Source organism: Gossypium arboreum, chromosome 13 (genome assembly GCF_025698485.1).
Source record: "Gossypium arboreum isolate Shixiya-1 chromosome 13, ASM2569848v2, whole genome shotgun sequence".
NCBI classification, from domain to species: domain Eukaryota; kingdom Viridiplantae; phylum Streptophyta; class Magnoliopsida; order Malvales; family Malvaceae; genus Gossypium; species Gossypium arboreum.
Window position 1 is genome coordinate 105,794,815 of NC_069082.1, and position 24,113 is coordinate 105,818,927.

Consider the following 24,113-nt stretch of genomic DNA (forward strand, 5'->3'; position numbering starts at 1 on the left):
TTGGTACTTATTACATGTGACTGAAACTAGTATTAGATATAACAACAATGTTGATTATTTTTGTAATTTCAAAAGTGAAATTAGAAAAAAAGCAAGAACCTTCATACATAAATAGATAAACAATCTTCATGTTAATAATTTTTAAAAGAGGTGTATAATTGTTTTTTTAGGGACGATAACTTTGCAAATTTGTCACATGGTCTCTGAAAGTAACAGAAAACAATACTCATCATCCCAATTCTCAATTATAAGAAGCCTTGCACAATGGAGGTTCAACATTGTGCAAAAGCTACCACTAAAATAATGACTCATCTTCAACCATTAATCTTCTATATTCTAGCTGCTCTTGTAATATTCTGGCTTATTTCTCCCTCTCATTCCTGTTTAGATAATGTTAATGACAGGGTTACTTTGTCACTGTACTATGAAACAAGTTTTTGTCCACATTGTGTCCTCTTTATCTGTCATATCCCGAAAACGGGTTGGTAGAATTGGCATTAAGTTATGGGCTCGAGAGAATAATCGAGTTTAATATCATAGAAATTAAAATAGAATAAAATAAATAATTAAATTATAGTGTTAATAATAAAATATTAAAATGATTATTTGGTCTAAAATTAGGTGGTAAAAACTAGGATTAGGTGGTCGGTTATTAAATAACTTAAAATGAACTTTAAAAATAAAATCGGATTTGAAAATAATTAAGGATTTGAAAAACAAGGGAAATTGGGAGTTTTTGAAAGGCAAATTTTGTTCAAGAAATCCAAGGTATGGGCAAGGGTGAAGCCGGAAAGTTTTTTTTTTTGGAGGAATTAAATTATATATTTTATAATAGGAAAATTCTAATTTAATCATTTTAATAGCATATATCTTTTTACTTTTAAATGATTAAATTAAATTTTATTATTTTAAGGTGATAAAAATATAATTTTAGTATTACTAATTTAAAATTGTAAATATAAAGGAACCTAAATGGAAATTTTTCCAATTGAAAAGGGATAATAAATAAAGATAATGTAATGAGGTAAGAGTGGAGTATAGAGGTAAAAGTGAAAATGAAAGTTAGACAGTAATGATATGTATTAAGGGAACTATGTTTGTGTATGATCCGATATGAGATCCGATATTGCTATGCTATGGCTTCCTCAAAATCCCCACAATCGCAAGAGTAGCGCGATTCCTCCATTTTCTTTTCTGCTTTCTCACCAAAAGTAAACCCCATTCTTCTACCACGGTCCACTCAACAAATTTGGATTTTATTAAAAAATTCCATTAATTTTAAATCAAATCCAATTACTCATTGAATCTCTGAATTTTTTTTAAAATGTGCAAATTGATATCCTTTAGAAATTACAAAAAAATTAAAATATTTATATAACATTTTTTACAAAATTTTTTAAAACGTATATAAATTCAAGAAATAAAATTATTAATAAAATAAATTATGTATTTTTAAAATTTTAAAATGATAAATTTGATGCCTTAATTAAATAAATAAATTATCAAATTAAGCTTATCATACTAATTATCTTATGTTTTTTTCTTATTTTATTTTAAAAGAGTTTTCAAATATATATGATATTTATGTTCTTTTAACTACTTCAAATTTAATCATATTGTCAATAAAGATTTTAATATGGTTTGTTTAATTTTTTAAATTTAACGCCAATGAATTTATTCAACTCTAGTTGATTCGAAAATATTTTCAAATTGAAGTTGGATGATAAAATAGGACATCTAACTTATCTAACTTAAAGTTGTTTCTCTCAATTCGATTGAAAGTTGACTACAACCTAACTCTTTTATTGAAGCCAAAATAAATACAGCCGATAGTAATAATTAATCTTCTTGTCGTAAAAGCTATCCAAAAAATAAATGAATAGCCACAAATGTGGTATTAGCTACATGCCTGATATTTAAATGCTTGGCTTAAAATTTAAAATAAGGAAAGATGAGGCAGAAGGTTAATGGTTGTAGAGTTGAGAAAAACAAATAATGATGATGAAATCTTTTTGATACAGTATGTGTTTCATTTAAAAATAAAATCATTGTTTGAGAAAATGAAAAGTGAAAACATAGTAGCCATTATCTATGCAAAACCAACAAATACAAAAGGGTGGTTAATACCACCATATCACCTCTTGCCCACTGCCTAACAAATACCCACCTCCAGATTTTCATTTTAATCCCTCTACAAATTCTAAAACTTTAAAATATAAAATTGCACTTTGATAATTCTAGAAATTTATAATTCAATTTTTATCACTTGAAAACATTTCCTTTTATCTTCCCCCCCCCCCTTTCACCATTGTCCCACAAAAAAAAAAGTGTCAAAAAAGGCGAACGCCTTTATGTACAGTATATTGATGTGTGTTGTTTTTCATATGGATAAGAGATTTCCCCATTATTTAATGCAAGTCAGATATTTACCTTCAAAACATAAGAGATAATGGTTAAACTTCATTTTAGTACCTCTACTACACCTTATATATGATTGATTTACTCATAATTTGATTTAACCCATAAAAATCTGACTATCTCCAAAAGAAATAAAAAATCACATCATAGTTCAAAGATTTGTGAAGGGTTCTTTTGTTTACATATACAATATTTCACGAAAAATATTTCGTATTTTTTGTATTTATTTCACGAAAATAATTTACAGGTCAACTTAAAATAAGTTAATTTTTTGTAAAATAACTTACCGTCATTTTTAGGAAAAGAGCTCCTTTATAAGTAATTTTATTTTTATATGAAAATTAACGTAAATCAATTTTAATATTATTATATTGATGATAATTTTTCCATTTTTAAAAATATTTAAAATTATTAAAATATTAATATAAAATATTATAATTTTCAATATTATTAAAGCTACATATTTAATTATTTATATTTAGTCATATAAAATTATTAATATAAATTATTTAATATTTCAATTTTATTTTACTAATAAATTTTAAAATAATAACTTCAAATAATATTATTCAATTATTCAAAATTAAATCTTTTAATAATAAATATTTATTACAATTTTAAATATATTAATAATAAATGTTTTGTAGTATAAAATTTAAAATATGTCATAAGTTTATGTACCATTCACAAATTTGAAATTTAATCTCTGTACTTTTATTTTAAAAATTTATTCTTTCTTCAGTTTTGAAAATTAAGTCCAACTATTTACATTGTTAATTTTTTTGCAATTTTTATTGATGTTACATTTTAAATAAAACATACTCACTTGGTAGTCATGTAACTAAAAAATGACGTTATAATGAACCTGAATTTAACAAAATATTTTTAATAAATGCAAAAACAATGTAAAATATAAATTTATAGATATAAAATAAACTCAATTAAATGATGAAAAGACAAGAAAATATCAAATGTATATTTGTCTAATTGAAAATAACTTTTATGAAATATTTTAAGAAATCATCAAAAAAGAAAATATTTTACATATATTCTTCCAAATATAAAAAATTTTAATTTTTCAGGAAAATAAGTCATTTTCTAGAAATCATTTTTCGAAGTCATTTTAGTGAAACAAACAAACCATGTGATAGTTCAAATGTATCATGATTTAAATATATATTTTTTATATGAAACAAGTTTTAATAAAAGATTAAAGTAAATTTTACGAGTTTTTATTAAAATGACCCTAAAATTTTGAATAATTACAAAAATAACCTATTTTTTATTATGTACGTAAATGAATAGTGAAAATTGGTGGAGCCAAAGAGATTGGCGCCACCAACATGCCACGTCAGCCATTAGGATTAAAAAAATCATTTTTTCTCGTGGAGCCATAGAGAATGGCACTGCCTGAATCAATACTAGAGAAATACTAGTATTTATCAATACTGGGGGGCTAAAAAAATAAATAATAGCAGTGGAGCCATAGATAATGGCACCACTATTTTAATGTGTTAGTTTTTTTTAGTGTTTTTTTTTTAATTTAAAAATAAAAATGATAGTTTATTTGGTAGAGCCATAAAGAATGCTGCCACCACCTTCTACAATTTTTTTGCACAATTTTTTTTTCAAATTGTTTTTTAATAATAAAAATCAATTTTTTGTGGTGCCATTGAGAATGGCATGACAACCATAAAGATGAATTTTTTATTTTGGTGGAATCATTCTCTTTGGCATAACCACCTTAGTGATGCTACATATATAGATCTTGTTGACATTCTTGTAACAGTTGAACTAGAAAAGAAGAAAAGAGAGATATTGTTGTGTTTAGTAGGAGAGCTCAAAATTTTTAGTGAACACGAATAACTCGGTGTTTTTAGTGTACATTTTTTTTTATGGTGAAAATGCAGAAGGTGATGTTGGTTGTGTATTTCAAGATCGACAGAGAGTAAGGTTGTGATTCAATAAAACTGTGAAGCTGTAAGAAACGAAAAGAAAGATCAACGCGAAAATAGCTATTCATTGTGGAAGAGTGATGCCCAAATTATTTTACAAGTTTCCAATCTCTACAGATCCGTTAAAATTTTGTGAGATGTAACCTTTAAATGATGATGACTTGGGCACTATGATGGAAATATGGTGATCGACTAGGAATGAGAACCCCAAACAGTTGAGTTATTTCCTGAGTTAGTCGACTTAGAGCCCATTGAGAATGTTAGTCTAATAAGTCAACATCAGAGTTTGACTTTGATCTTAATGTCAGATGGATAGATCAATTAGACTGTGGAGGGATATCGTAGATACTCGAAAATCTAAATTATGGTGAGAGTTTGTATAACAACCTTGTCCCAAGTCCCTGTCCACAAATACATCCGAAGGTGATAGGCACCGATGCAAACATCGAAGAAGGGTCTAATAATGATAAAAATTTCGATCACGACGTTGAAGATTTTAGTGACCTCAATCTTGATGAGGTTCCAGATGATGTCGACGACGAAGGCCCGGAGGAGGTTCAAAATGTTCACGCCCCTTCTTTTAGTAACTTGATTCATGGCATTATTTTATGAAATGTCCTCGGGAGCGACATGTTGAGCGTAGATCCAAATGTAATGCATGCGCTTGAGTTCCTCGAGTCTGCAAATATAGTTCATGCTCACAAATTGGTATCAATTTCGCAGTTGGAAGAGTTGTTTATTGGGTAACAGCTCGAGAACAAGGCAGACTATGTGTTTGCCATCAAATAGTACAACATGAAGATGTCGATTGATTACAAGGTCACAAAGTCTACACCGACATTATATGTTGGGGAAAGTTAGAAAGCTGACAAAAGGTGTGGCTGGCGAGTTCGAGCTGCATTTATAAAGAGGATTCAACACTGGCAAATACGAAAATTAGAAGGGCACCATACATGCACTATTGCACTTATGACGCAAGAGCATTGAAAAATAGGATGCCAAAAGTATATGCAACTACATCAAGCCACTAGTGTAAGATAGCTCTACCATTCCTGTGTCGACATTGATTGTAGACATGCAAACCCAGTTCCAGTATAGAATGTCATACAAGAAAGCATGGTGGGCGAAACAAATGACCATAGAGTAATTGTACATCAATTGAGATGAGTCATACAATGAACCTCAGAGGTGGATTTCAGCAATGCTAAAGTACATGCCATGAACTGTTGTGGACTTGCAAATGTTGCCTTATAGTGGCCTGAATAGGGAACTTGAACCAGGGAGAAGAGTTTCTCATTAATTGTTTTGGACATTTGATCCATATATTAGGGCCTTCTCCCATTGCAAACGGCTTATGCCGGTTGATGGAACGTGGCTTTATTGAAAATACACGCATATACTACTGATTGTAGTTACACAGAATGGTAATAAAATGTACTACCGATCACCTTTGCCATCATGTTGTCAAAAAACTTTGAATAGTGAGAATTTTTCATTAAGAACTTGCGAAGGCATGTTATTAGGCAAGGCAACATTTTCATTGTGTCTGACAAATCCAAGGGTCTTGTTGTTGCAATTCGGCGACCCGAGGTTCCATGGAGGTCCATCTACTGTATTCACCACATCGCTGTCAACTTTCACAATGAGTACAAGTAGAAAGATTGGCATAAACAAATCATGAATATGAGTACAAATATCGTAATTAAAATTATACTAGTAAATATTTTTATTCCATTTACTAAAAGGAATCATAACGTGTTTTATCGGAATATGTATGCAAGGTACAAGTTGGAACCAAACTGATTCAGGCATAAGTTGACGAGGTTGGTGACTGATATGGCAGGGTCCAATCCTTCTCTCAGACAGTGGTTGGGTAGTATGGAGCCGTGACAATAGGCTCAATATTTTGATGGGTACTTATATGGTCATATGACGACCAACCTTATCGATATCGTTAATTTTGTCTTGAAGCATACGTGTCACTTACCACTTTTATCAGTTTTCTCAGCTAGATTTTACAGGCTAGCAACCTTGATCCCAAAAATGGGTTTGAGACAAGCAAAACAGATGGAGGCTGGGCACGTGCATGTCAAAGATGTCAGGAATGCTATAGAAGACAACGCTCAGAGGGCGAGGTCAATGACTGCAAAACTATATTCCTAAAACTTGAAACTTTCTGGGTGATAAAGTGCATCGACTGTCACGCGGGGATCCTGTGTACGCATGTGGTTGCAGCGTGTGCAACATTCAATTTGAATGTCAAACAATATATCAACGTTGTATACGCGCTTAAATGTATATTACGTATTTGGGGTAATGAGTTCCACGTATTGCAGGATGTATCGACATCGAAATTGCCCCTACCTGCGTTCGAGATATTGTCAAACAAGTTACTACATAGGAAACTTAAAGGTCGGCCGACCATGATGAGGATTCGTGTGACATGGATATTAAAGAAGAGTTCGAACCAAAGCGTTGTACCATATGTAGAATAGCCAACCACAATCAAAACATGTGTCCTCATCAAAACGTTCATACTGGCCAATCTTCATGGTTTGGAAGAAATTGAATTATGTACCCGATGTTTTTATGGTTTTATGGAAATGAAATTTGTAATCATGGTTGATCATTTGAAAATGAAATTTTCTTTAAGTTTAATTCAAAACTATTAGTGTTTAATTTTAGCTAAAGTCTTTAGTGTTAAGTTTTTATTTAAAATTAACTTTTATTTTAATAATTATAAACACATATACAACTTTTAATACTTTAACATGATATTATAAGTTATACAAAATAAAAATACATAAGTTTTGGAATTATAAATCAATTAAACAAATATGATATAACAATTGAAATTTACACGTATCAAAACTGGAATGAATCAGGAGTGGCATCGTCATTCGGGGTGTAGCAGTTTACAAGTTTCCATTGATGGTGTGGATGTTGGGTGTATTGTATACATTAGGAAGATTGGGTGCCGAAACGAATGTGACCTAAGGCGGGATGGAATACATGGTATCATCGACAGGTGTTGATCCAAACATATCAAACATTATTAGTGATTATGGTTGTTGGTAAGTGATAATACTCTAGAACATCATATTTTTATGTGCCAGTTGCATGTTTATTTTGAGTATGTCCTACTAATTTGGGCTATTTTATGGTTCTTGTCTTGTAGGGACTTAATTGAATATAAAAGGAAATTTGGGGGAAAAAAGCATAAAATTAAAGATAAAGTGGGCCAACATGCGAAGTAGGAGAGAAGTGTTGCAAAAAATACAAGCATGGATGACATAAGGGCTAAAATGCAAAAGAAGAGATTATATAGCACAAGACTCTATTTTAATTATATTAGGATTTTTACTTAGATTTAATTTTATGATTTATTTTCATTTATCTTTATTTATCTTTATTTATTTGTATTTATCTTTTAGAATTTAATTAGGAATAGGCTAGTTTTTTTAGTATTATAAATAGGGGATGGAGTGACACATATTAGACATCTCTTTTTTCTGAAAACATTCCCTCTCCCAAAAACTCTGTCTTTTGTTCTCTCCATATTTTCTTCAATAAAAATTTCATTTCTATTATATTTTTTTCTTTCTCAAAAATCATGAGCCACTAAACCAATCTAACCGAAGGTTGTCGAAATTCCCAAAAAAGTTCATGAGGCTTAGAATCCACGTTTAGCCTTCTCAACAAGGTATTCATCGTTTCTCAGTATTACGGGGCTGACGCTTCCGTCCATGTCCCTTAATAGGTGATCTTTTCAACTTGTGCAAGGAACCGCAGCTTTGTACGTTTTGGGAAGGTTGTTTCGTTGGCTTTCTGCGTCAGAGGTTGGCGAATCTAAGAGACAAAACGGCATGGTATTCGCCGTTGGGAAGTGATGATCTAGTAGAAGATAGTCTCACAAAAGCGATTGTTGGCTAGAGTCAGGTTCCGCCAAATCTTAAGTCTAAATTCTTGGAGTTGGTGGTTGTAGGCGTCCTCTTCCACTATAACTGGCTTATCCTACTCGAGAAGGGTTGCTTAAAAGTCAAGGATTGAACCCAAAGCAGATCGAGACAATCGGAGGCTGGAATCTCGCCACATAAGAAACTCACTCTTTTTCCAAACTCTGTTTATTTTATTCTCCATTTTAATTTTTACAATTTATTTAATTTCGCAGTTTCAATTCAACTCTAAACTCTATTTTTATTTTATTTCAAAATTCTTAATTCTGTCTCATTTTTTTCAGGAACGCAGGTTTTCTTGGCCAAGAAATTGTCCAGGATTTCAATAAACGAGCATTCGTACAATCTGGTCCCTGAGGATTCAACCCTACTTTCCATTTACTGTTATTTTTACTATTTTATAGGGAATAGAATATTTTTGGTGCTCTCAACGACCGCATCAAATTTTAGCACCGTTGCCGGGGACTAACAATGTACTAATCTTGTTTTTTATTTCTTATGACCAGATCTGCTCCAAGTACTCTTACCTTTGACTCAAAGATCGAAAAGACTGCAAGAGCTAATCGCAAGGAAAAAAAGCTAAGGAAAAGCAGTCAGCGGTGGTTGCCACTTAAAGTAATCCACCGTTAGAAATCAGAATCGACGACGAAGCAAAGTCTAGGGTTAACGAAAACTCTACTCAAACATTTGAAAGTGAAAAAGTTGAAGTCGATTCACTAGAAGAAGTGCTTAACGCCAGGGTTAACGAAAACCCTAAATTACTACATCAACCAATAGCTTAAACGATTCGGCAACTGGCCAAAGCTCCGGCAGAACAACCACCATTGTGCATCGCATATCCTATTATGGATACTGATTTTGAACTAAATTCAGGTTTAATCCAACTTCTGCCAACTTTCTGTGAGTTGTAAATCAGAAATCCCCACAAACATCTGAAAGAGTTTCATATGGTTTGTCTTAGTATAAAACCTCAGGGGGTAACTGGGGATCAAATTAAATTGCGTATTTTCCCATTTTCCCTAGCAGATTCAACTAGGGAATGGCTATTTTACTTACCTCCTGGATCTATTACAACTTGGGCTGATCTTTCTCTTTTATTTCTCAATAGATTTTTTCCAGCATCACGAGTAGCTGAGTTAAGGAAAGAGATCGTTGGAATAAGAAAAAAAGTAACAGAGTCTCTTTACGATTATTGGGAGTGATTTAAGAAGTTGTGTGCAAGCTACCCACAACATGGTATAACAGAGCAATCTCTCCTCCAATACTTTTACGAAGGCCTGAAACCCATGTAGATGAATATGGTAGACGCTGCTAGTGGAGGAGCGTTGATCAACATGACTCCTCAACAAGTAAGAGACTTGATCTCCACAATGGCTACAAATACTCAGCAATTTCAAGCCAATCCCAAACCCCCTAAAAGGGTTCACCAGCTAAGTAATTCAACCTTAGAAGATAAAGTTAATAGACTTACTAATATTGTAAGTTCTCTTATTGCAGAAAAAGCCAAACCAGCCCGAGTATACGGAATATATGCTACACCTGAACATACAACTGATGTATGTCCCAGTCTGTGTGATGATACTATAGCTCATTTAGATACTGTGGGAAATTTCCCTGGGCCACCACAAAGACGATACGACCCTTACGCTAACCTCTATAACTTAGGATGGAGGGATCATCCTAACTTAAGTTGTAGGGGCAACCCACGATATGACCAGCCATACCAAAACTTGATTCCACAACATCCGCGAGATTCAGGTACCTCTCTAGAAACCATGGTCAACAAATTAGCAGCTAATATGCTTGATTTCCAATAGCAGATACAACGGCAAACTGTTGATTTCTAACAGTAAATTTTACGACAAACTCTTGCTTTCCAAAAAGAAACAAAGGATTTTCAATAGAAAACCGAGGTATCTATAAGAGAGTTGACCACATCAATTGAGAGAATAAACTCACAAGGGAAGCTGCCGTTGCAAACAAAACCTAATTCAAGACAATACACAAATGCAGTGACGCTACGAAGTGGAAAAGTACTGGAACCAATTCCTGGCAGAAATCTTGGCCAAGATTTTGCCTAAGAAAAGCCCAAAAATGACAAACGGGTCTGAGAGAAACTCCATTACCCATAATTCAACTTCTATTTCCAAGACGATTAAATCAATATTGAAAGGGTAAAGAAGACAATGAGATCCTTGAAACATTCAGAAATGTCTAGATCAATTTACCACTGTTGGATGCCATCAGATAAATTTCGTGGTATGCCAAGTTCCTTAAAGAACTCTACACCAACAAACGAAAATTAATAGGTAATGAAAAGGTAAGTGTTGGTGAGAATGTATCTGCAATGTTACAGAAGAAAATGCCAGCAAAATGTAAAGATAGGGGCATGTTTGCAATACCATGCAAAATAGGTCATTTAGGAATTAAGAAGGCTATGTGTGATTTAGGGGCCTCCAAAAATGTCATGCATTTTTCTATTTATGAATCACTTAACGCAGGTTTTTTGACAAAGATAGGTGTTATCATTCAATTGGCAGATAGGTCCATTGTGCATTCCGAAGGAGTCCTCGAGGACGTATTAGTCAAAGTCAATGGGCTTATCTCCCCTGCAGATTTCAATATGATAAAAATGAAGGAGGATAATGCTTCTGGGTCTTCAGACATCTTGTTGGGGTGACCTTTCCTTAGTACTGCAAATACTAAGATTGACGTACGAAGTGGAACCCTCACGATGGAGTTTGACGGGGAGATCATGAAGTTTAACATTTATGGCACTATTAGTCACCCAAGTGAAGTCTTGGACGTAAATCGTGTCGACATAATTGACTCATCAGTAGAAAAAACTTTTGAGTCATCTTATGGAGATAAATCTAAAATGATGTTTGATGATTTTGAATCTGTTAATAAATTATTGGCTCCTATGGATACTAAACTTCTACCTTTTGTTGTGTAGGCACCAGATCCAAAATTAAAACCACTTCCCGAGTATCTCAAATTTACATTTTATGAGAATGATGAGACCATTGTTGACTTAAAAGGGATCAACCCCTTGAAGGAAAATATGAAACCAAGGAAAGAGGCGCAAGGATGATTATACCCAAATGTGGTGGATGTGATAAAAAAAAGGATAATTTCTCAACCCATACGAGTGAAAGAATTCAACTGGAACAGTCTCAATACTAGTTGAGACATCAAGCTAGTGACGTTAAACAAGTGCTTGTTAGGAGGCAACCCAACCTTTATTTTTTTTTACTTTTCTTAATTTTTATTATTTATTATTTTATTTTATTTTATTATTATTTATTATTTTATTTTATTATTTATTATTTTATTTTAGTTATTAATAAAAATTCTCTTCTTCTGTCTAAGTAAACCGAAGCAGAAATAGGGAGCACAATGAGAAAAGATAAAACTGCAACCAAATAGCTCATATTCCATTCCTATTCCAGCCTGGAGTAGGGCCTTCCTGCCCTAGATTACCTAAAACCTGCAGCCAAACACCATCTTTCAGCTAACTAAAAATCCCAAACACTAAAACTTTTCACTCATTTTTTCCCCAAAATTTCCCTAGCCGCCGAAATTCTCACCCTCCCAACCCCCATCGTCGATTTGCCAACCATTATGGTACGAACCTGTAGCCATGTCGCCGTCGAGCCCTCCTTCACTATCAACCACCGCCGGCGTCGCTTTTCCGCTCCCTAAGCCGTCGATCTCACCAATGAGGCGGCCTCTTCTTCTTCTTCCTCTCTGCCGTACGTCTCCTCTCCATCATTGCTACATGATTCGAGCCCCACGACGCCGTCCACTCCTTCTTCTCCGCTATGCGCGAACGACAGTAACTATATGGGGAGTTCTTCTAAACTTTTCTTCTACTTATTTATTTATTTATTTCACATCGAGGACTATGTGTTTTAAGTAGAGGGAGGCATTCCTCATTATTTCTGTCATTTTAGATGTTGTTTTTGTTACTGCTACTGCATTGGTCGTTGCTGCCCATATAATTTTTTTTTCAAGAATATTTTGCCTCTTTTCATGCCCAAGAATTTGACCACGACTTGTCCACTGTTTGACCCACATGCATGATTTTTGTCTACTTAGTTAGTTATGATTTTTGCCTGTTTGATTGCATCTCCATTGTTTTATTTCTTTTAGTATGAATAATTATGATTAATAGAGTTAACCCTAATTTGCTTTTAGTAAATTTGATTAAGTCTAAATGAAAAAAAAAAAGGACACTTAATACAATTGTATGCTTAAAATATGTTCATGACTATTAAGGTGATTGCTAAAACATATTTTTGACACTTGATTGTTGCTCCTAAGTCCTCCAAAATTAAATTTTCGTTTAATAATAATAATGTTTCTATGGTTATGAGTGCAGCTTAAGACGTGATTAGCTGAGTAACCGGGGTAGGGTGCTTCGGTTGTCATCCTATTTCATGTCAAAAGGTTCAATATATTCCTAAGTAAAATAATTAAATTAAATTAAAAACAAAAAAAATACAAAAACAAAAAAAAAGAAAAAAATATATTAATAAAGTGTGAGGACTAAAGGTAGAAATAAATAAGGTGTCTTGATAGGTTTGGTAAATTACCTAATTTTCATGAAATAATCCAAGTCGATTTTAATTTTTGTGTATGTTAATTGGAACACTTTTTCAATTTTACTTAAAGCAAGCTAAGGGTTCTCTTTATTTTTCATATGCATTTTGACTAATTTTTATAAAACTTTGGAGTAGTATTTCTTTCATGGCAGGATCTAATTTTCACAGTGGGCACAAACCATACTTGAGGACAAACATAGGCTAAGTAGGGGGAATTTGATAATACTCTAAAACATCATATTTTTATGTGCTAATTGCATGTTTATTTTGAGTATATCCTACTAATTTGGGCTATTTTATGGTTCTTTGTCTTGTAGGACTTAATTGAAGATAAAAGGAAATTTGGGGGCAAAAAGCGTAAAATTAAAGATAAAGTGGGCCAACATGAGAAGTAGGAGAGAAGTGGTGCCAAAAATGCAAGTATGGACAACATAAGGGCTAAAATGCAAATGAACGAATTTTATAGCATAAGACTCTATTTTAATTATTTAGGATTTTTATTTAGATTTAATTTTAGGATTTATTTTCATTTATCCTTTTTTATCTTTAATTATATTTATTTATTTGTATTTATCTTTTAGAATTTAATTAGGAACAGACTAGTTTTTTTATACTATAAATAGGAGATGGAGTGGCACATATTAGACATCTCTTTTTTTTTTTCTGAAAACACTCCATCTCTCAAAACCTCTATCTTTTGTTCTTTCCATATTTTCTTCAATAAAAATCTCATTTCTATTATATTTATTTCTTTTCCAAAAATTATGAGCCACTAAACCAATCTAACCGAAGGTTGTCAAAATTCCCAAAAAGATTCATGAGGCTTAGAATCCGCGCTTAGCCTTCTCAACAGGGTATTCATCACTTCTCCGCATTACGAGGCTGACGCTTCCGTCCATGTCCCTTAATAGGTGATCTTTTCAACTTGTGCAAGGAACGGCTGCTTTGTACATTTTGGGAAGGTTGCACAGTCAGTTCGTTGGCTTTCTGCGTAAGAGGTTGGCCAATCCAAGAGACAAAACGGTGTGATATTCGCCGTTGGGAAGTGATGATCTAGCAGAAGAGAGTCTCACAAAAGCAATTATTGGCTAGAGTCAGATTCCGCCAAATCTTAAGTCTAAATTCTTGAAGCTGGTGGTTGTAGGCATCCTCTTCCACTATAACTGGCTTATCTTGCTCGAGAAGGGTTACTTAAAAGCCAAGGATTGAACCCAAAACGGATCGAGACAACCGGAGGTTGGAATCTCGCCACATAAGAAACTCTCTCTTTTTCCAAACTCTGTTTATTTTATTCTCCATTTTAATTTTTGCAATTTCAATTCAACTTTAAACTCTATTTTTATTTTATTTCAGAATTCTAAATTCTGTATTTTTTTTTCAGGACCGCAGGTTTTCTTGGCCAAGAAATTGTCTAGGATTTCAAGAAACGAGCATTCGTACAATCCGGTCCCTGAAGATTCGACCCTACTTCCCATTTACTGTTATTTTTACTATTTTACAGAGAATAAGATATTTTTGGTGCTCTCAACGATCGCATCAGTAAGTTGAATTGCAACCACCCATCTCCAGGTGATATGCATTGCTCTAGGACCCCTACCCAAAAGCATTAACCTATTGGTTCGATGAAATATGTGTTCGGATGTTTGTCTTACGGGTCGAGCTTCACCACAGATTTACTTTCACATCTGTAGTCGTGATCCGGTACTACCATGAGTTGTCTAGCATATAAGAAAGGGTGCCCTCGGGCCATGTACCATTATATGCATTCCTATGAGGGACTGAAGTCAAACATATAGGAGTGCACTTAGGATGCCTCTCATATCGGGCGTTCCATAGTGGTATATAATGCTGATGTTTCACGGCCCAGTCCACTCTATCATTTCCCCTCTTGGTCTTACAATGGACATCATCAAATCGTTGCGAAATGTCCGACACAAATTGTTTGTATCCAAATAGTTACATAAGCCGATCGACGTTGTACCACTCAATGATTGAAAAATTTAGCACCAACGTTTTAATACACCACATATTTGCTTCGCGTGAACCAATTGTGGAATAGGGTTGCAACATTTGGTGCGAAATACGACATCCATAGTAACTACACAATATAATAGAATGGGTTAGTTTAATGAATCAAGTAACATGTTGCAATTAAATAAGTTAAATCAATGTTACTTAATTAAAATTATATATTACTTTCTCTCAGGCGGACGCTTCTATCACCTGGTGGTAAATAATTAGTGTTTTGCTGGCACCAATTCTCGAAGATGTGTCCAATCGAAAACCAGAACAAATACGTTAGCATTTAATCCATAAAATATTATCCATACTTATGAGTCGTTAAATGTTAAGTATAATTTTGTCTTTACCTATTTACAAGTGGCCATGTATATGGTTGGTGCCTAACAGCTGCTAGAAGCAGTATCCTATACAGCGCCTAGCAATGCAACAGTACCAAACAACCGGCCATGTTATTTGCCCTGTGTTTCGTCGCTTGACAAAGCTTTTTGTTTTTATCAAGAATAATTTTTTTAACATTATTTTTAATCCTATAAAAATATTGGAGGGACCTACTTATACTTTTAGGAGGGCTACAAAATATATACAAAGGAGAAAATTGCAAAAATCTTAAACATTGGGAGGGCTTACTTATATTTTTGAAAGGGCCAAAGTGTAAATTTACAAAAGACTAAATTGAAAAAAATTAAACTTCAGGGGGGCCATGCCCCCCCTCTGGGCCTCAACGTGGCTCCGCCACTGGCTATACGATACCCTACTATCACGCACCATGCAAAAGCATATTGGTCGCCTCTAACATAATAATATTAAAAAAGAAAAATTCTTCAACTTAGATTAAACTGTCATTGGGATTATATATAGCCATTTGATTACGCCAAATAGAATGATTCCACCAAATAAAATATCGATTTTAATTTTAAATTAAAAAATCACATTTAAAAAAATTGACACATGACACTGGTGGCGCCATTCTATTACTCCACCAAATAAATATCATTTTTATTTTTTAAATTAAAAAAATGACACATTAAAGTGGTAATGCCATTCTCTATAAATTCACGACCATTATTTATTTTTTAGCCCCCTAATTATTGAAAAAACTAGTATTTCTTTGGTACTTATACATGTGACGCCATTCTCTATGGTTACATTAGAAAAATTGAATTTTTTTAATCTTAATTGCTGACTTGGCATATTGGTGGACTCCTCCGACTTTCACTATTCATTTCAAGTCATTTACATACATAATAAAAAAAGTAAATTATTTTTATAATTATTCAAAATTTTAGGATTAATTTTATAATAATAATAATAAACAAAAATTTAGAGAATTCCCTGCAATTCACACCAGGATTTTAACTTCTAGAAACGCGTGAGAGTGGACGTCCTTAATCCTTTTATTGAAAAGGACAGGGATTTAGCACCTCACCGTCCTCTGTTCTGCCTTCTTCCCCAAGTTTATTATTCATTCCCAGTTTGGTTCTTGGCCCACTATATAACACTCCTTATGTTGTTACTAAATTATAATTAACCATTTTCTTACTTCTGCTTTTTGTTGCTTCATTCATCTTCTATATAAGCAACAACAATACTAATTAAGTCTCAACTGCCCAATTGAATATTTAAAACATCATAAGAAGAAGGATTTTTATCTATAACAACAATTTATAAAGAAATAAATATACATATATATGTCTTTGAAAGCTTTCCAAAAACAAAAAGAATCTCAAGAATTTTGGTTCCTTCCGGCTTAACTGCAGCAGATACGATATTGAAACGCTGAAGTCTAGAGAAGAAGAGTGGGATAATCAGAGGCAGGTATAGCGCCCAAATCCTAACCGCCATTTTATACATTTTAATTTTTAACATTCAGCCCACCTTCTTCCTCCTCCATCAGCCTTGTTTCCTTTTCTCCTCTTCGCTATTGTTTTCCCTTTTTTGGCTTTGGATAGGAGCATCATCGCCGGTGATCTTACGCTGAAATAGATCCTCCATTCCCCTTGATATTTTTAATTTCAAAGTAAATATTGAAATATGGTATCTATTCTCTAGAAGGATTTTCTATAGTTAGTATTATATAAAATCTTCTAATAATCATACTGTATTTAACTTAAAATATTTATGATTTTTAATACCAACCCAAACAATCTTTTATTATATCAATTTTGTTTAAACTTGTTGTGGCTGTATTATTTATATGGTGTGTATCTAATTTCGGTGCACATTATTTTTGAAATTTGGGTAAAATTAAAAAAAGAGAAGAGAAAAAGGTGCACGATAATAATTGAATAAAATAAGAATAAATCGGACATCCGAATGAGAATAACACGACTGACACTCTACAAGAGACGCCTAACTTATCGCGCGACATCGTTAGGAATCGTGCGCTACTTTAGTATTATTAATAACTCGGGAGGAAAGGTGTCTTCACATCAGCGTTAAGGACGACAAGTTAGTAGCGATGAACCCCAGGAATCTTAGCCAACGCAGATCTCCCCTTGCCCTTCCCTTTAATAAACTCCATTCTCGCACTTCCCTCAGAAATCATCTACAGGTATATAAAGTTCCCAGTTATCTTCTATTATTAGAGTGCCTTTAGATGTCCGTGCATTTATTTCCTGTAAGATTAAAAATAACAGTAGCAGTAAGATTAATTAGTGTAATTATAAGGTAAAAGATTCTACTGCACCACAATTAATGCCCATTCAAAGGGTGTCGTAGTCACATTCAAGAATGGATAAGAAATATCTACAAATTATAACATGTATGTTGGATCTTGTTGAGTGTTTTTCTCTATTTCCTTCAGGTAGTGGTATCTGTATATTTATGTGATATCGATATTGTTCATTGACATGATATGCTAGGTAAGCTTTAGGCATATAGACACGTATTTTACTTTAGACTCAACACGTGTTTATACAGTTTTATGCATATGTAACCTCGTAGGAGAGGCTCGACCTATAAACTTGGCCTGCGAGCTCACTAAGATCCTACCCAAACCTATTCAGGTTTTGAGCTGATGATAGTAATTATCGTAATAGATCTATTTATTTTAAACTATTAGATTCTCCACGTAGAAATGAGTAGAGTTTATTAACATGGATTTTTGGGCAGAGACGAAAGTCCAAAAACATTCGGAAGCGCATGAAAAGACTACGATCAGATATGCAAGAAATAAGTAGGGAACAAGGGAAGATCAAAGAAGGGCAAAGACAAGTACGAGAAAAATTTGAAGCCGTTGAATCCGAATGCGAATTGCTTCGGAAGGAGACTAACATCATAATGCGGCAGAGTATGAGCACACAACTCCGCCTTGCTTTCATGTTCCAAATCTTGAAAGCAAGAGAAAACCACGACCTCGACCAGGCTGCCAAACTCACTTCCGCTCTTCGGTTATTTTCCACCCATAACTCTTAAATTCATTATTATTTCTCCAAATGCAGCATTCCCGTTGCCATGTCGTGTCTTTCAATTATCACCAATACTATAAAATGTAATAGATATGGGTAATATTTGTTATATATACACAAACACAACGTGATGCAACCGAAACTGCATCTATCGCCGTAATTTATATCCGAAAATGGTATATGATCCCTTTGCTGACTTGAGTTGACTTTTTTTTGTTTGGCTTGTGCGATTGATGACAGGGAGCTGATAGCGAGAGAGAATCAGCAAAAGGAAACTATGTGATTAAGAAGAGTTGTTGCTTGTATCTTAGCATTAATATATTATATGTTGGTGTGAGTGATCAACCATGGTGCTTCTATTCTTCTGGTCTTCATCTTTTATGCAGTGTTTGCTGTGTGGTGTTATCTGGGTTCTTTGTGTTTGTTTAGCAGTTGTATTCTTAATTGTACCCTCATGTTTTGCTTGATCATCTTTTCTATCAATAAAATTTGCTTAGACTTCCCGTTATTCTACTCTTATAAATTTCATAAAGTAATTCTATCTACCATGTATTTAGAATATATAGATGTTTAAAAGCATCATAATTAAATAATGAAACATAAAGTTTGAAATTAATAATATTAACTATTTAAACAGCTAAATATTTGATATTAAAATGTTAAATCACTTTTTTTTGAATTGATATTGAGTTGACTTATAACATCAATTGAATCAACTATATTATTAATATATAGAAACAATCTGTATAATCAAATTTAAATATATATATATATATATATTAAAATAAAGTTTTGATTGAAGTGATAAATAAAAGATTTTATAGATATTGGTGACATGCATTCAAATATTAATGTCGTATACAGTTAAATAATAGTAATTATATATATATATATATATATATTTTAAATTGAGGATGTGGAATAAGGTTGCTTGGGATCAAACCCAAACTCTCGTGTCATAAAGCCAAGAGATTGTTGGCATTATATTATGAAAAGTTATTTGGTATACTATCATAGTAAAATTTTTAGACTCTACGAATAAAATCAGGAAGCTAATGTGCCCTATAGGTATAGTAAAATATTAATTAAAAAAAAGGGATAGATTGTTTTGTCCGTTTACCAAATACTCTTACATTATATTATATTGTATATAAAAATTATATATTTGTATGAAAATATAAAATTAAAAGTTATAAATATTTAATATCCAAAATTTTTACAAGTCAAATAGAAAACGAAAATGAAAATATTTTAAGAATCTAAAACTTATAGTTAGTTGTATTTAAAAACTTAATTTAATGATAATATTTTATTTTTAAGTATACTTATAGATGATAATAATTGAAATTGATTTAAAAATCTAATAAACGAAAAATAAAATAACTTCAAACTCTATTACAGACTGGTACATAATGATTTTATAGTGTTTAAGACGTTTCTCTTGTTTTTTACTTTTACTTTTACTATTATTAATTATTATTTAAAAGAACACATAACAGCATGTTTGATTGGAGGATTTATGAATAAATTCCGGCCTAATTCGGCGGGTCCATCACCAAACATTAGCTTAATTGGTTGTAATGGTATTACAGGCCTGAATTGATTTAAGGTCTATTACAGGAAGTAGCCAAATAATCATTCCCTTCTCTTATCACTGAATCGCCATTCAACCCGTGAAATAAGAAATTTTCTATTTTCAATTTTAATTTTTGCCCTCACCTCTGCCTAAAGAATGAATAAACTGTAACATTCTTTTCTTCTTATCTCTACGTTTCCTTTTTTTTTTTCCTCTACAACCCTTTTCTTTTTTCTTTTTTTCTTTTTTTGCTTTTTCACTGCATTTCTAATTTCATTGCTTTGATTTCACAAATGCTGGAAAGATAACAAGGCAAGTTGTTGTTAAGTGAAGAGGGAAGACTGGGTAAGTTTTACTTTTGGCCCAAATTTGTTTTTAATTCTGTGACTGATAAGTGATTCTATTTTCTTTTGTATGTTTTATTATGACTGAACTTGAATGTGGGAAATTTCTTTTTTTAAGCTAAATGCTTATTGGGTTTATTGAAATTTAGGGCTTTTACTTGTTTTTTGTTTTGGATTTTATGAGCTTGAGTTGAGATGCTTCAAAGGTGTTTGTTTTGAGTTTCTTGGGAAATCGACTATGGTGTTACTAGACCAAAAAGAGAAATTTAGAGTTTTTTTCTTTCTATTAAACAGAAAAACTGCATGTAGTGGAAGATCAGTAATTGTGGCAATATCTTGGGAATCTAGTCTTGGCTTCAATTGCCGGGATTCTCTAGTTCTTTTCTTGAAACATTACCTGATGGTCGCTTCGTAGTTTTGTATAGAAATTTTAAAGTGTAAAGAGACCTTAAAGTAGATTCATTTCTATTCTGTATTTCATATGTTTTTGAGTTATTAACAAGTGCTAAAGATTATGGTCTGTCTCCAATCTTAGTTGGAGAACCTATTGCATTATGTCATCCTTTTTATTCTTGGTTTCCTTTTCTTGAAACCCCCCCCCCTTTTTTTTTTTTACTCAAGAAGTTGTATGTTATTGTTGCATAGGATGAGATTCCACCTCTCCCTGCAAAGAAACAACTTAAAAGCAAATGGGATGATGAAGATATTGATGACTCTGATATCAAGGAATCATGGGAGGATGAAGATGAACCAAACGTGGTGTAAAGCTTATGTTTCTGCACTGTACTAATTTGGTTCGCTGTAATGAACTTCATCCTCCCATGATTCCTTGATATGATGGGCTGAAGTTTTTTTTTTCTTATACTATTACAACATTATTCCATTCAACCAAATAATTAAATTACTGATTACAACTCTATTTCATTATAGCGAACCAAACGTGCTGTAAAGCTTATGTTTCTACACTGTGAAATATAAAAAAAAAGTACCAAAACATCCCAAAATTTTAGTCAGAATAAAAATAAACTTCAACCCATAATTGTCAGAATTCGACGATTCAGTTTATTTAACTTAAAACTGATTAAAATTGGTTTCAAATGCTTTAAAATTAATTAAAATCAATTTAACTAATTTTTTATGATTTATAAAATGAATATTTATTGGTGTTTCTTTTCTTTGACTTTTTAGTTTTAATGAATTTTAAAATTTTTTATTTTTTCTTTTGGTCAAATCAATTGAATGATTAATCAATTCAATTTAAAATAAATTATTGGAACAATTCAATCACAGATTCGATTCATTTTTTTTTATTTTTAATAAAATGTCCAAACTACATAACTTAATAACCTCTAAAGAGTGGAGAGCACGTTCGAACCAACATCTTCTAATTTATTACAACAACAACACTAATTCATCTACTATTGAGTCGACAATCCGGTTCTTACGATATTAATTCAATCTTCTTGGCGTTGGTTTAGGGTCTAACTTATACACCAATTAAAATGTTCAAACACATGTACGATATTGATAACTAAGACATAAATTCTTGTATTGTTTTTGGTCATTTCCAATAAAGCTTGCTTCAGTTGTTTGAAGTTGTAAAAACCTCATTTGTTCTATATTCAAACTTGATGTTCAAACAGTATGTATATTATAAATGAATCATTCACACAATCATGTAATAAACTATGGTTGTGAGATAAATTGTCATGAGGTGTGTGATAGGTTAGAATTACTTGTTGTAATTGTTGAAGAGAGAAAATATTTCCAACTAAGATAGGCTTCACAGACGTAGGAAAACTGAACAGCGTAAACAATTTATTTGAATTTTATTTATTTATGAATTAAGTTTAGTGCGAACATCCCTATTACTCCTTCCAAACACAAACTTATTTTGCAGAAGCAGTTTTAAAACTTCACATTGAAATACAAAATCCAATATCAATGTAACCCTAAATATATATAGACATTTAAAGTTTTGTGTAAGAAAATGTGAATAGATAAAACCAATATTCCAAAATTTAGCCATACGAACCCTTAAATGCTGGTAACATTTTATGGTTAATATAAAAAGGGTTTATTTAATCATCCAAAATAAAACCAGGTAATTGTAATTTTTAATTGGAAAGAGATAGTTATCATCTTTTTATTAGTTACACCAAACTTACATATTGAAACATATCCTGAATGAGTTGTAAAATTGGTGGAAATACATTTCAAATTTTAAACTCATCTACTAAATAACATTAACGTCACTTTAAAGTATTAGTCAACTCAAATTACGAAGTAAGTTGCATGACTATCGCTACCATTACAGTTTATTTTTCTTATGGGAAACAAATCAATATTCTTTTCATTTATAATTAAATATCAAGTAAATCAACATTCACGTCATTATAATACAAATACAATGAATTTTAATCTTGCCTTCCCACGGTTTTTCGCACCCCGGCCACTTCTCTATCTTTTCCACTACACCTAGTTTCTCAATATATATATATATATATATATATATATATTTTACGCTCCGCTTCTTCATAATATTTTTATACAAGAATAATTTTTTTTTTTTGAGAATATAAATTATTAAACACTCAACTATTAAAAAAAAATTCATTTTAGCTTTTTAAAAATATATATATATTTTACAATTTAAGTACTCATATTATATAATTCGGTCATTTTGGCCACTCTTGCTAAAATCATAAGCGGCATGATGTGATAGTTAAAAATATTGATATAATAACAAATTCAAACCTTAACTTTTAAATATGATATCGATTTAGCCATAAAATTTAAAAATTACCTACAAAATTTATAAATATTCTCAATTTGATCCTAATTAAAAAAATCAAAGAAATATATAAAAATACATAAATATTTTCAAAAATATAATAATAAATTTAATTTTATATTCATATTAAATAAATTTAAAAATTTATGATTTTTAGTAATTTGTAGATATTCTTTTACCAATTTTAAGAATTTTAAGAATTATTTTAAAGCTTTTCAAATGATGATGCCATCGCATGACATGCTGTGGATGATTCAGCCATGTTCGTTTAACAGCACAAAGACTGATCTGAGAATACTGACAACGTGAGATCCTAATATGAGAGGAAGAAAAAGTTGAAGGCCCAAAAAAAAACAAAAAAAACTAAATTGTAAATTAAGTCAAAATAAACGTAAGGTCGGGCGATGGATCGCAAATGATGCGCGAATACCAAACAAAAAACGTTCGACCAACAAAACATAAGAGTCAAGACTTAAACAATGAAGAATTTGGTATACACGTTTATCATATCACATAAGAAATTTAGCTTTCAGTTTACATAGTAGTTTTCTTATTTCTACAATGCAAAAGTTTACTTATTTTATAAAATTACTTATAATCTAAACAACCATAAACCTATCAAATTTTAAGTAAATTTAAATAATTTAATGTTTCTAGATGGTATTGTTTATAACTATTATAAAATAAATCATGTGAGTTTAAATAATTTAATGTATGTAGATGATAATATTTACATTAATATGCTTAAAAATTCAAAGGCAAGACAATTTTTTCAATAATAGCTATTTTCCTACCATGTGTAGAACAATAAAAATAAAATATTTTCAAGATACAACACGATTAAGAAATATTATTCGCAAGATATAATACAATGTCTTTTTCTTGACCAGAGCAATTCTTCTAATACATTTGAATAGAATAATTGCATCTTTGAATTAACAATGCAAGAAATCAAAAGTTTGTATTATATTTTTTTTTACTTAAATATTGAATTGAATAATTGCACCTTTAAAATTAAAAAGTTCAAAAATTAC

The 24,113-nt window shown here is 31.8% G+C and overlaps 1 protein-coding gene across 2 annotated transcripts; it reads left to right on the forward strand.

The window, feature by feature from the left end:
* Positions 1–16,458: 16,458 nt before the first annotated feature.
* On the forward strand, positions 16,459–18,873 carry LOC108463544 (uncharacterized). Of its 2 annotated transcripts, XM_017763470.2 has the most exons (4): positions 16,460–16,773; positions 17,333–17,509; positions 18,070–18,347; positions 18,606–18,873. In XM_017763470.2, the coding sequence occupies exons 2-4, from the start codon at positions 17,417–17,419 to the stop codon at positions 18,646–18,648; spliced, it is 414 nt and encodes a 137-aa protein (XP_017618959.1). In that variant the 5' UTR covers positions 16,460–16,773; positions 17,333–17,416; the 3' UTR covers positions 18,649–18,873. The 2 variants fall into 2 exon arrangements, 1 of the variants encoding a protein (XP_017618959.1); XR_008277414.1 differs by lacking the exon at positions 17,333–17,509 and having other exon boundaries at positions 16,459–16,773.
* Positions 18,874–24,113: the final 5,240 nt, after the last annotated feature.